This window comes from Triturus cristatus, chromosome 5_2 (genome assembly GCF_964204655.1).
Source record: "Triturus cristatus chromosome 5_2, aTriCri1.1, whole genome shotgun sequence".
NCBI lineage: Eukaryota > Metazoa > Chordata > Amphibia > Caudata > Salamandridae > Triturus > Triturus cristatus.
In genome coordinates this window covers 961771671-961785725 of record NC_140588.1, presented here as the reverse complement: position 1 = coordinate 961785725, position 14055 = coordinate 961771671, and the positions used below count along the sequence as shown (strand labels likewise).

General features: G+C 46.8%; 1 protein-coding gene across 2 annotated transcripts in view; it reads left to right on the top strand.

Moving 5' to 3' along the window:
- Positions 1 to 14055, top strand: part of COL4A6 (collagen type IV alpha 6 chain) — an 847824-nt gene that overhangs the window by 747047 nt on the left and 86722 nt on the right. For both annotated transcript variants that reach the window (XM_085608162.1, XM_085608161.1), the window contains one exon: positions 1844 to 1951. In XM_085608162.1, the coding sequence (XP_085464288.1) occupies positions 1844 to 1951 (108 nt within the window). The remainder of the gene's footprint in view (positions 1 to 1843; positions 1952 to 14055) is intronic.

Genomic DNA, 14055 nt, shown 5'->3' with positions numbered 1-14055 from the left:
ACTGATGATGTAGCCATCGTTTCCGTTAAGTTTTGCTTTGTCTAATTAACAAAATGTAATTCCACCCCAAACAAATATTGGCAGTCCTTACACAAAGAAACTGCTGTTGGCCTTAAATGTTAACCCTGCAGCCAGGAAGGTTTTTATCATTTTAAGAGTTGTTGCCATTTTGGAAAGGTTGGCTTTCCCGAACACTGGCCCTGTGACTCCTAAGCTCTGCAGTATGTGCTCACTCATGAGCCAGACCACTCTTATAAGCTTTATGTGAAGCGTTAAGCTGCACTGAGTCCGGCCTTTTCCTCACAGTTCATTTGGTGATTATACAATTTAGGGGTTGGAAGCTACTGTGTTGTCTGTCAGTCATGAAGTCTTTATTCCTAAAATGGACATGCCCCCAACGTGATACAAAGTAATTTAAAGCCCATTTTTAGGTCTCTCCTGTAGATAGAGACTGCTTTAGCTGTCGGCTGTTGAAAGAACTAGTGTGTACAATACCAATTTTTAGACTAGGCTTTGGGTCAGCCCATTGCTTATCATTCATTGGCTTTCTTGTCAATATCTTTTGCGTGCTTCTTCTTTAATGGATTTCCTTCCTCCCTTTGTTTGTCCTTTCCTGAGACAATAGCTGTTTACAGAGTTTTTGATTGGAAGAGTTGTATCATTTTTTTTTGCCTACAATCAGGGACCTATTTTTTTCGTCTTTTTTCCGCACTTCAGCATGTGTTGTCTCCTTTCCCTTGTGTGCTGGTTTTGCTAAACATTTTTGCCCCCTTTGTGCTGTGTATGTTGCTTTCTCCCCCTGCTTCCTCCATTGTTCACTCACCTCTCCCTGCTCTGCATTTTGGTTTGAATGTTTTCTTTTATTTATAGCACGCTGCTGGAAATTGTTTTGTTGCTGTACATCCTCTGCTGTCATTTCATTCATTTCACATCTACGCTTGTGTGTTGCATTCCCATCTTTTCCCCAACTTATTTTTAATTTAAATTCTTAAAAAATTTACTTTTTTCCAAGGACCCACCAACTGCAACAAAGCTACCAAGGGAGCCACTTCTTTGATTTCTGCTCTTTCTGCTCTTCATCTTCAATATTTTTGTTATTTAGTTTACTGGTCAAAAACAGCAGACAGATGTGCAAATAGTAAGCTAAATCTAAAAAAAAACAGTCAAAATGAATGCCAGTGTCAACACGAGTGCACGTGTCATGACTTTATGACTCGGGCACAGGCAGCCAAGCTTTTTGTTTCAGAAAACCCATTCCAAGATGGCTGCCCATGTGTGCGCATTTGCCATTGTGCACCAGTAGCCATCTTGGAGCAGGTTTCCTCAGACAAAAAGCATTCCTAGATGCTCTAGGCATCCTTCCATGTCAACCATTTAAATTGTTTGTATTTATTGGAAAGCCTATAGTGTGGCACTCTCATTAGGAAAGCCAATCTTACTGATTTTACTAATGTTTGTTAGACTTCACCTAGCTGTAATAAAAAGTAATCTTACTAAGGTCCTCTGGGTAAATGTTTTTAAATATTTCCACTTGTATTTCCTTGTTAACAACATCCAGTAGATGGGTGAACCAAAATCCAACATTTCACGGTGAAACATTAGGCTTTCTTCCAAAGTTTGCCAAGTTACCAATGTTGTTTATGAAAATACCTTTAAACATTTTTCCAAAAGACAATACAACATTTATGGTGATGAATGTTATGGCTGTAGGTGTAGGTATTGTTGCGTGTGGTTCTTTGGTCCCTCCTACAGAGACATTTCCTGAGGTGATTGTTGAATATGTCTGTAGGCTCTTGCACAGAACAGGTAGTTTATAGCCAGTATATTTATGCTCTGTTTCTAGGTATACCTGGTCTGCTTGGACTGAGGGGGAACCCTGGCTTCCCAGGGTCTCCAGGATTGCCAGGACCACAAGGATTTCCAGGGGCACCTGGCTTTCCGGGATCTAAAGGTGAGTGATTTTTATAAATATTTGAGCCCAGCAAAAATAAGACGCGCTTCTGGCAGCAGGAGCAGAGTGAAGTTATTTAGTTGTTGCAGATTTCATAAGGGACAAGGAGGCAATTTTAAAGATACTTCATTTTAATGTTGTGTCGAGGCTCTGCATACAGATATTTGCAACACATTCATTTTTTTTTAATAAACAGGATTACATAAATGCATTAAATGTGCAGAGAAGAAAAGGGATGTTTATTTCACTGAAAACACAGTAAGATAAGGACCCCTTTCTCCGACGCAGGATCTGTTGACACATTTTGGTCGTAGTTGGAAACCTTTGACCTCTGGGAAAGAGAGTACAATGTTTGGAAGTTGCAGGCTGCGCACTGGTACCAACTTTATGCACATCTTCAAATTTAGTGTATACATCTTCACTTCATGGTCAGTGATTGGACCAGAGCATGTGCTGAAACCCACAGTATCCATAGTATGAATGAGGGAAGCATACCTCCTAGTTCAATGAAGATTTCCCCCATATGAATAGATGGACACACATTTAATTTTATTTCCCTGGAAATTATGTTAAAGAGAAAAGCAACACGCTTCCCACATTCTACCTATTTCTATAACACACGTGCTTACTTGTCAAACATGCGCAGTAATTTTGAAAATTAACAAAATCGTAGGCTCCTGTGCATAGTATCTATAGACTCTAATTGAATGCCAACATTTATCAGCAAATATAAACATGTTTCTGTGTGGGAAAATCCCGAAATTCACCTCAATGGCACACTTAGTATGCCATTTTTTAAATGTATGATTGGGTATACAATTAGGAATGGAGAGCCCTTGCAAATGTTTCTGAATACTCAGAAAGTTACAGATTTGAGTCTCCCTAACTGTTGGAAAAAAGTCCTCTGCATGGCTTTGTGGAGCTGTGACTCCTACACAAGCATTTTTCTGGACAGATCTACTTTGAGCCTGCTGGAGGTTCACCCTTCATCTGTATATTATTCTCAACTTCTGCGGTGGGCTCTGATGCCAGGCATCACCCCAATGTGTACACGTCTTGTGAAACTATCTGCTGCACTCTCTACTAGATTGAGTGGTACTGACGAGGTGGCAGCATATATTTCTAGGCAGGAGTACAGCAAAAGACACACAATTGATGGACGGAATGCAGAACAAATCAAAACATTCACCCCCAGTCAAGAGATCTGGGTTAAATCCATCATTCTTTTCCTCACCATGCCACCCCAGTTTAGACCTGGCCATATGCAAATCAGTCTTGACCCTGTGCCTCATGGGAACAGTCCAGCCCGAACTGCCACGCCAGGTCCTTCCTGGACCGGAAACAAGCATCCTAGGACCGGTTACCCCGAAACCGGTCCTAGGCTGCTTGTTTCCAGTTCAGAGAGGACCTGGCCTGGCAGTTCGGGCTGGACTGTTCCCATGGGGCACAGGGTCAAGACTGATTTGCATATGGCTGGGTCCAAACTGGAATGGCATGGTGAGCAAAAAACGATAGATTTAGGCCCAGATCTCTGTACTGGCGTGAATGTATGACATTGTTCTGCATTCTGTCCATCAACAGTTCTTTAGGCAAGAGTACAGGCCTTTTTACATTACCAGCTTCTGCCTTAAAACGTTAGTTCAGTCTCTGATACCCGAGGTCCTTGCTGTTCATCAAGTCTTGTACAAGGGTTACCTGCAGGAATAGATTTCACAGGTGTATATCTGGACCAGTGAATGTTGGAGCCCGTTGGGCTCCAAGGGTGTGAGCTGCACATTATGCAGGGCTGGTATTTTCCTTTTGAACATGCTAGTTCAGACGTACACAAACACCTCCTGTATACTTTCACAAATCTAGATAATCCTGTTGAGAAAAGTATAGACAGCTCTGTCCTTTGGTTTAGCAGATATTTCTTTGGCACAGTAAAATCAATCCCTTCCTTTTCGTGTCCAGCATCCTTGTCTGGCATGTCTGTCTGTATAGGGTCTGAGCCAGCATTTCAGTAAGGACAGCAGGGCAGACAGCCAGAGTAGTTTGGGCATTAGAGTGGGAAGAAAGCTACACCAGCACTGGAGGAGCACCTGGACATTTGAAAAGTGGCTAGACCGGGGCAGATGCGTCACTTTGTAAACCCCTGCGCCACATTATACCTGCGCCAGGAATAATGTATGCAGGGGGGCGTTCCTACGCAAGAAAGGGTCGTAGAAGTGACGCAGTGAAATCTATAAGATTTCATTGCGTCACTTCTAGGACGCAAATGCATCAATATCTTATGTCTGCCTCATGGCAGGCGTAAGACTGACGCATGCACATTTAACAGGGGCCTTGCCCATCAGTAATGACCCATTGCTAGATTTGCGTCACTTTTGCGACACACTCCAGCAATGCGTCATTTTTGCCCTATGTCTGACGTATCTGTAACTCACTGCGACATGCTGCGTCATACTGTAAATATGACGCATGATTGGTGTTGCAAGGAGGGCGCAATGAAAAGTGACGGATCGCTGTTTTCTCGCAGCCATGCTTCACTTTTCATAAATGAGGGCCTGGAAGTGGACGGGAAGTTTAAAACTGCTAACTCAACTTTGCATTTAAAGTAATGACTATGCCCAAACCTCCCCTTTTAATGTATGTAAATCACCCCTATAGCAGGCCTAACAAGCCTAAGGCTGGATACTGTATGTTAAAAAGTGGAACCTATACTTTTGCATGTTTAAGCAGTAAAAACCCTAAATTGTAATTTTTACTGTGGAAAGACTAGTAACCCCATTGACGGTAGAGAGTTACAGGCTGGAACCATAGCCCTGCTAACCTCTGAATGGGACTACTAAGGTTGGTACCGTTTGGTATCGAAAGAATCAGTGACTTAATGTCACTGGTGGGCAAAGTGCAAATTTAGATTAGACTTGGGCTTTAGTTGTCCAAGTTTTCCCGTGCCCGTTTACTGTTGTACACAGGGCTTGTCCTGCAGACAGCTTTCTGTCCCCCTGGGGAAACGTGGTAATGACTCTTAGAAAAAGACACAAAAGGGGCCTGTGTGGTACAGATGTGTTACCTCCCTCCTGCAGGAATCCACACAGGTGTTAGCCCAAAAGGTGAGCTTCAAAGGAGAAGCTGCCTTGAAGGGCAAGTGGGTAACATTTAGGAGAGGGGCGCTCTATTGTTTAGGTAGGCAGGCTGGCACTGTGGACAGGAGAGGAGAAGCCAGTTGTCAAACTGTTTTGTCAAGTGGCGTGTAGAAACACCTTTGGGGGTGGGCTAAGGAGCTCTAAGTGTCAAGAAAGGGGTCTCGCCATGTTGGGAGTGGGCAGAATGGTGCATCCTGGAATAGCCAGATGCCACACATCCCAGGAAGTGGTCATCAGGTGGGAGGGAACCTGGTAGCCCATTGACTACTAACTGCATCCTACCCTCAGAGCATTTTCTGAAGATAAAGAAGACCCCCTTGGCACCCAGAACTCAGATCTCAACCGACTTGGAAGAAGGACTGCCCTGCTGTATCGAAGTACCAGCTAAGAGAGGCTGCACAATCAAAACTGCACCTGGTGGCTAGGGATGAGAGGGACTGTGCCTGCCATGTAGTGCTCATGGGAAGCTGCCTCCAGAGCCCAGTCAAGCCAAGAGAACTCCAAGGGCCTGCTGGCTGGCCTCCTGTTTTCAACACAGGGACACAAAAGGTGAAGAAGCCTGCTGGGGCAGGTTGGTAGCCCAAAGTCTTCACACCACTACCACTGCTGCCATGTAGCACCAAGGACCAAGACCCGACGCACAGAGTTGCTCCTGAGTTCGCTGAGCCTGGGAGTGCTGTCGGAGAGTTGCCGGGACCGGGGCAAGTTATCAACCCAGGAAGTTTTGGCCTGTGATCGCAATACCAGGCAACTGGTAGTCAAGTGGGGACTAGACTTAAGCCAGACCGGTGGGGACCTTGTGGGACATTGACCCGGCAAGTAGGACCCCCTCACCATCTTCATGGACTAAGTAACCTCTTCAGGAAGACTCCTGTAGACCATGTCACATCCACAGCATCTTTAGAGCATCTTCAGCATCCTTCATCCCTTGCATCAGGACCACACCATAGGAAACCATTGCAACGTAGATAAAATGCCTGGAACTACTTAAGGACTGTTCTTCCGTGGAGGTAACTGTTTCTAAGTATCTTGCTGGATCCCCCTAACTAGCTCCCTGCCAGAGTTGGTCACCACACGTACTCCTACCAGACCGCATTGACACTTATCCAAGTTTTCATTGAAAATGTTTCCAAGCATTAAATTTGTTGAATTTGCCACGGTTTGTTTGCAGTTGAGTGAAAATGCTTTGATTTATTAATTCTTGTAAAATCTGTATCTCCAGAACCTTCCAGTGGATAATTTTCATTATGGTGTCTAAATTGATATAACAATACAGTCTATATTTATAAATTTGTGTTGGATTTATTGAGTGTCGTGTTGATTTCTTCAATTGTTATGGTGCTGTTTACATGCATTACACTAGTTCCTCTGTGTAAGCCTTGCTCCTCAGTGCCACAGCTACCCCAGATTGAGTTGAGGGTTTTACACACAAAACCCACTACTCCTGAAGGGGTTGGTAAGTGTATTACACAGTGAGGTTGTACAACCACACCATATAATACACCCCATTTCCTCACACATCAAAAGTACTGGAGATTTGTGGAGGGTTCTATGCACAACCAATTTCTGGTACTGTCCTTTCATGTGACTTGGGCACCTCGAGTCTTTACAAAGGTGATGGCAACGCTTGAGGCCCATCTCAAACAGTCGAGTGCCACAATTTTCCAATACCTGGATGATTGGGTCCTGCAAGTCAGCTCACCAGTGGTGGTGTTGTGTCATCTGCAGACAACAGCATCTCTGATGTTTGACCAAGGCTTTTCGATCGACGAACCCAAACGTCACCTGTGGCCCTCTCAATGACTCCAGTTCATAGGGTCAGTACTGGACTCCACTCTTCTCTGCACCTTTGCTCCGACTCAGAGAATCAGGGACATCCAGGTGATGGTTCCATATTTCCAGCAGGTCAATAGTATTACAATCCTGAGAGTTCTGCGTTTTGTAGGTCTGCTGGCTTCCTGCATCCTCTTAGTCATGCTCGCATATTGGCACATGAGGGCCTTGCAGTGGTGCCTCCGCAGGCAGTGGCTCCAGTATGGGGTAGACCTCTCAGACTCCATCGTGATCTCACCCAGCGCTCTAGTGGAGTGGCCTGGTGCGGTATTGAGGACAACGTAACTCACAGGATGGCCTTCACTCACCCTCTAACCGTGACTATGGTGGTGACTGATGCCTCCACTTTAGGGTGTGTAGCCCATCTGGAGGATCTGGAGATCAGAGGCCTCTGGTCTCCAAAAGAGTGGTGCTTCACATCATTCTGTGAGAAATGCGGCTGATTCAGCTGGAGCTCAAGGCCTACCTCCCCTCCATTCCAAATTGATCCCGCCAGAACTTGATGCACAACTAGACTGCAATGTGGTATGTCAACAAGCAAAGGGGAGTAGGGTCTCACCTCTTTTGCCTAGAAACATTGAGACTGTGGTCTTGGGCTCACCACCAGTCACGTAGCAGGGTCTCTAAATGTAAGAGCCAACAGCCAGAGCCGACATCATTTTGCCGATCACAAGTGATGTCTTCTGCTGATGATAATCCAGGACATCTTTGCCTAGTGGGGCACTCCTCAGGTGGGCTTATTTGCCTACTCAGAAAGTGCTTAACGCCAGCTGTTCTGCTCCTTACAGTATCCGTTGAGTGGGCCTTGGGGGACCTTTTTCGGGTGAGGTGGAACTTTCAACTTCATTACGTGCTTCCCCCTTACACTTGATTCTTGATTCCTCTACTTCTCATTAAGAATTGTTAAGACAGGGCACACGTCATTCTCATTGCCCCTGGGTGGACTAAAAGGGAGTGATATACAGACCTTCTGCTGTTCTCCACATTTCCTTCGCTATGCCTTCCACTCAGGATGGACCTTCCATCACTCTTCTGACCTTCTGTCCTCCACCTCATCCTGCGAAAGAGGAGGAGCGGTTGCATCGATTGGATCCACAGTGGGCAATTAACTACCTCCAGGACCATACTATCAAACAACCAGCTTTTTGTCAGCTACTGTAGTGCCAAAAAGGTTAGGCGGTGCAAAAGAGGACTCTGTCTGGGTGGATCATTCTCTGCATCATGAAGTGGTAGGCCTTAGGCAAGAAAGAGCCTACTGTTGGAATTAGACCCAATTCCACAAGGGCTAAATCAACCACTTCTGCGCTTGTTCAGGGAGACTTGATTGCAGAAATCTGTAAGGCAGCAACATAGGCTTCCTTACAGAATACTACTGTCTGTATTCAGAAGAGCGCAGGGATTGACACTTTGCCAGGTCAGCCTTGCAGGATTTTCTTATCTAACCATCCATCAATCCTCCTTGTGGGCAGAGAGAAGTATCCATCATAAGAAAAAATTACTTGCCTGCAGTAATGATCTTTCTGGTGGCTACTCTACCTGCAGATGCTTTATTGAATTGTTTGCTTCCCCGTTTGATGGATGTGTCATAGGAAAAGTTAATAAGATCCCATCTTGCATTGTTCTGGTACTGCAATCCTTCCTTCAAAGTCAATCTGCCCTCTCACCTCGAAGGCTAGGGAAAACAGAGGGACGCGGATGTTGATGCGCTGGGGCGGACGCTGTATGGCCCTGGTGATATCGCCTAATGTCACTTCCGGTACCGACTGAGTCTAGCGCCCTTTAACAGCGTTATCATTGCTTTGAGTTCAGGATCCAGTCTGATGCCTGAGGATTACTCTACAAGTCAATAATCAGTAGGTAGATAGTGTATCCACCAGAAAGATCTTTATCGCAGGTTAGCAACTTTTTCTTCTCATGGATGGCTATTGTGCACTTTCAGAGGAAATCTAGGCTGGCAGTTTAAGCTTGACTGTTCCTTATCATGCAGGACCAAGGCTGATTTTCATATGGCTGGTCTATGTCTCAAGTGACATAGTGTGTGAAAAGCAATGTACTGGATCACGGCCAGAGTGATTGCCAATGGTTCAGAGTTTTGCAGGCATTACATCAGCATTGCATTTTGATAAGTTATGATTGTCGAAGATATATGTAGTGGTGTAAGAAACAAAATGCCCTTTTTGCGTGGTTAAACCCCCCACCATCCCTCTCCACAGACACAGATCCCTTTTGCTAGATTTCATTGCTGCTGTATGGACTCTGAACACTGGGATGTTGCTGCCTGGTGTAGGTGCTCTGACCCCTAAAAACATGTAGAATTGGCTAATTTCTGATTGACTTATTTCACTAGGTTCCTAGTATATGGGACTCTGTGTAACCAAGGCCTGTAAATTTAATATCACTAGTGGACTGAAGCACTTCTTGTGCCACCACTAAAGTGACAAGTGAAAACATGACTGTGAGAAAGTGGCTCTGTATATCCTGTTCCTTAATAGGTACAGGGTGTACAGAGTCCACAGACCCCAAGGGTTTAACAGAGGTTAAATTTAGATATAACCTTACTCTCCAAAGTGGTAGCCTGGTCGAGCAGTAAGGCAGTATCAGAGGACGTGTAAAGCATTTGTTGTACACACTCAGTCAGCAAATAGTTCCACACACTCAATAACTGAACTCTAGGCCAATGGTTTGTATATAAAAAATATATGCTTGTTTTATTTTAGAACCAACACTTGGAATTAAAATATACTTTCTCGACAGGAGATTTTTCATAAAAATACTTTTGTATATGCAATAGACTTTTTAGTAAACAGTTACAAATAGTTGCAGTAGGCAACTCTATTTCTAAACACAATACATTGAGCTCAATGATAAATTCAAATTATATGCAACAGATTACTTTTCAGATTACTTTTGTAATTCCAGGTTTGGATCCTAGATCCAGTCCTGGGTCAGTTCTCAGAATCAGCTGTTGAAAGTCGACTTGGGTACTGTAATGATTTTTAACTAATATTTAGCTATTTCAAAAGTGAGCACTTAGAAAATATTTCAGAGCAAACAATCAATGATTCCCTACTGAAGGAAATATAGGTTACAGGTACAGTAGGTTATCGTTACTTTTGTAATCCAGTACTGGATGTCTAGACTCAGTACTGGGACATTTATCCAAAACAGGTAAGTAATTACGTTTTCAGATGTTATACGATTTTTGAGGAATATTTAGAAATTGCAGAAATCAACACTTAGAAGAAATTTCACAGAAAAGCAGTCCATGGTTTCCTATGGAAGAAAAATGAGTTAAAGGTAAGTATAGTTGTGGGTAATTTTCAGAGTCAGTGCTGGGCACCAAGATCCAGCACTGGGAGCTCACCTAAGAGCAGGTGAGTAAATTCGTTTTTGTCACTCGGCTGATTTTTGGTGATTATTTGAAGATTTGAAAAGTCCACACTTAGAAGAATTTTCAAGAAAAAGCCAGTCAATGTTACCCTATGAGGAAAATGAAGTTAGCGGTTTAAGGGTAAGTACTCGACTGGCAGAGTTGAAGTTCTGGGCATAGACTCAGGGGTCCCCCAGTGTCAGGTAGGTACAGTTAGTTCACCCTCAGCGGTTTCAGGACGGCCGGGTGCAGAGAGAGTTAGGCCCAATGTTATCCTATGAGGGATAGAGGGCCTTGGTTGGTGGCTGCTGTCTGGCAAGCCACGCGGCTGTGGGAGCTGGGCTCCTGGTCACTTACTCAGGGCAAGTGGGGAAGTAGGTTAGAGTAGAGTTTTCACTGCCAGGGCCACTCGGGCGGCTGGGTGCAGGGTGCTTTTGAGCCGTCAGGCGCTCAATGGCTTTCTATGGGAAATCTCCGGTTTGGAAAAAGACTGCAGGCTCAGGGACGAGGACTCTTCAGGTGCCACCACCACTTCGAGAGGTAAGTTGGGTAGTTGGAGGATAGGTAGGTACCCCGGGATTGGGCACAGAGGGCCGTGGGGCGCCGGGTGCAGGGGTGCCTTTTGGTGTCGGGAAATCTTACCCCCTGTTGATCGCGGTTGGGGTGGCACTCTGTTCTGAGGCTGCAGGCTTCTCCAGGATTGTCGAGGGGGGTCCTTGGGTGCCGGACTCGGGGTAACAGTCGCCGTGGGGTCGTCCTCGTGGGTTTAGTTCACTCCGGCACCGGCCAGGCTTGGCGGGTGCAGAGTGGGCTGGGATCGCGGTTCCGGGCTGCTGCCAGGGGTGAAAGGTAGGTTCTGAGTAGAGCCTCTACTCATGGGAGTCCCAGGGAATCAGAGTTCAAAGGTAGCCAGGTCCTCCGGGGTTTCTGAGGTTGCTGGCCACAAGAGATGCCGCGCTGGAGCAGGAGCAGGTTCGAGGGTCGACAGGCCGGTAGGGCTGGGGCCAAAGCAGTTGGTGTCTTCCTCTTTTTAGCAGCTGCAGGGCAGGTCTTTGTTCTTCTTGCTCTTCTTGTAGTTTCGAATCTGGGGAAGGAAGGTTCAGGGTGCCCCTAAATACTAGATTTAGGGGCGTTACAGGTAGGTGCAGGGCAGGGACCAATGGGTCCCTGTCCTGGGGTGGGTAGACCCCCTATCCTGCCTCTCTCCTGTGGGAGGGGGGCAGTAGCCTAATCCTGATTGGGTAGGGCTTCCCATCTTCAAGATGGCGAGAGCCCGGGGATGTGCTTCACCTCGCCTCCCCCACCTGAGGGGTGGGGTTGGCAGGCTGGCACATTCCTTGTCCTTATTTGGGGTTTCCGGCCAAGCTTCCCACCAGAGTGGGGGGTTGCAGTGGCCTGGGGAAACTCACAGAGGCCGCATGCCTTTGAAGCTTCCCCCTGCCCATCCTGGGGGAGGAGATTTAGCACCTCGCCCAGGATGTGCATTGTTGCAGGCCCAGGAGAGCAGGAACTCTCCTACCCAGGGGTCCAGCAACATGTCTGGTGTGTGGCAGCCTAGGCAGCCTCAGCACAGCCGTGGATTGTAGGTTAGGTTTTAGAGGGCATCTCTAAGATGCCCTCTGGGGTGCTTGGCACATTAAATCCCACACTGGCATCAGTGTGGGTTTAATGTGCTGAGAAGTTTGATACCAAACTCCTCAGTCTTCAGGGCCGCCGTTATGGTGCTGTGGAGTTCGTGTTTGACGAGCTCCCAGCACCATGTACTCTTAAAGGGCAGCACTGCACTTACAGAGCCCAGGAATGGACCTGGGTACTGTAGGGGCACAGGGCTCCTGCTCCTGTGCCCACACCATTGGCATAGGGCACCCAGCTAGAGGGGTGGCTGATGTATGCCATGGCAGTGTAGGTGTGGGCATGGCACACAGGGATGTGTGCCATGTTGAATCTCTGTTTTGTCTTGCACCCAGACACTCAGCCTGCAAGCGCAGTGTGGGTGTGTTAGGGTACAGGGCCTGTAAGGGTGGCACAATAAGTGCTGCAGCCCTTAGAGGCCTTCCCTGGTCACAAGGCCCTGGGTACCTAGGGTACCATTTACCAGGGGCTGACATGTGGCCAGGGTTTGCCAATTTGGGTTTTGTCTGTTAGGCAGTTTTTTAGGGAAGGAACACAGGCCCTGGGCACCTGATTGGCATGAACCCAGGGCACAACAAGGAAAAGTGCATCAGCTATTAGGCAAAAAAAGGGGGGGGGGGTTACTGCAACAAAAACCCACTTTCCTACAATGACTCTTAGCCTGCCATGGCAGCTGCGTGAAATGGTGCATACCATTTTCGAAAACACAACTTGGCCCGCTCCCTGTGTGCCGTGACCAAAGACACTGCATATACTATATGTAAGTCACCCCTACAGCCGGCCTGTCAGCCCTAAGGCAGGGTGCATTATTGTATATGTGAGGACATATCTGCATGAGCAGGTATGCCCCTGTGATGCCCAGTTCTATTACTGGCCATTGCAAGTGATCAGGTAGCCATCTTAAGGACATGCACTGGGCACTGTTCATTATGAGTCACCCAGCTACATAACAGCTGCACTGAAACCAATGGTGTTTGGTATCAGCCACCTTTTCTTTATAAATCCACCCTGATACCCGTGTAGGATTTATTATGACATAGACCCAGAGGGCATCTTAGAGGTACCCACTGAAACTTACCAGTCTTTTAGTGTGCTGGCTAACTGGACTCTTCCAGCCTGCCACCACAATCGAGTTTCTGATCCCCTGCTCTGGACAGCCAAAGCTCTCAGTAATCAGGAGCAATGCCTACTCCAGAGAAAGGTGATCACACCTCCTTCAGCTGGGTGTCTAGTGAATTTGTGTACCCAGCCCAGAGGCGTCAAAGCCTCTGCCATCTTTGATATGCAACCCCGGCTTGTTCCAGACGTGGAGCATGCCACCCCCAGCCCCGGGGCCTGTTTGGCACTAGAACAGGAGGGAAAATTAGCTAGTCAGTAGGCATGTCTGACTATCGTTCTAGGCACACCCCCAAGGTGGGCCACCTGAAGTGGTAACTCAATGGAGAGTTTCACCATCTTTTTTGTTGAAACTAGGAGGGTGTAGTCATCCGAGGTGTAAGTAGCCCATTGTCTACTACCTTACACTCTCTTTAACACCCCTAAATTCCATATTTAGGTGGCCCCGTGACACCAGGAACTCAGAGTCGTCTACCTGGGAACAGAAGAAAGACAAAGAAGAACCAACAATGCAAGAACTGTGGACCAGCACCCAAACTGGCTCTAAACCCTGCCTGGCTGCTGCTCTCTCAACAATTGCAAGAAATGTCTCATCCTGCCGCTGAACCTCCTCTCCATACCCTTGGAGGACTGTCCAGTACTTTGCCAACAAAGCAGCATCTCCCTTGAGGTGGAGAAGTCATCCCCCTGCATCTGCAGGCACCGACTGCATCGGCCCCTTTCACCATTTTGCTGACCATCGTATCCAGTGAGGGAACAACCCACCAGGGTGAGATCCCAGAGGGTCCAGGAGATCAACCCTGTCACTTCAACAAGTCTCTAGATGCTGAGTCTTCCCGAAGCTTCCATACATCAATAGCTGGGGTACCGGAGCCCTTGCAAGCACCAAGACTTGTTGTGTGTCCAGCCTGGACACCACCGACTCCAGTACTGACCTGCCATTGAGGGATGTCAGTATCTCCAGGGTCATCACCAAGAGTGGCACTATTGACTTGTTTTCTCCCCCGCTGCAGGTCACCGAAACC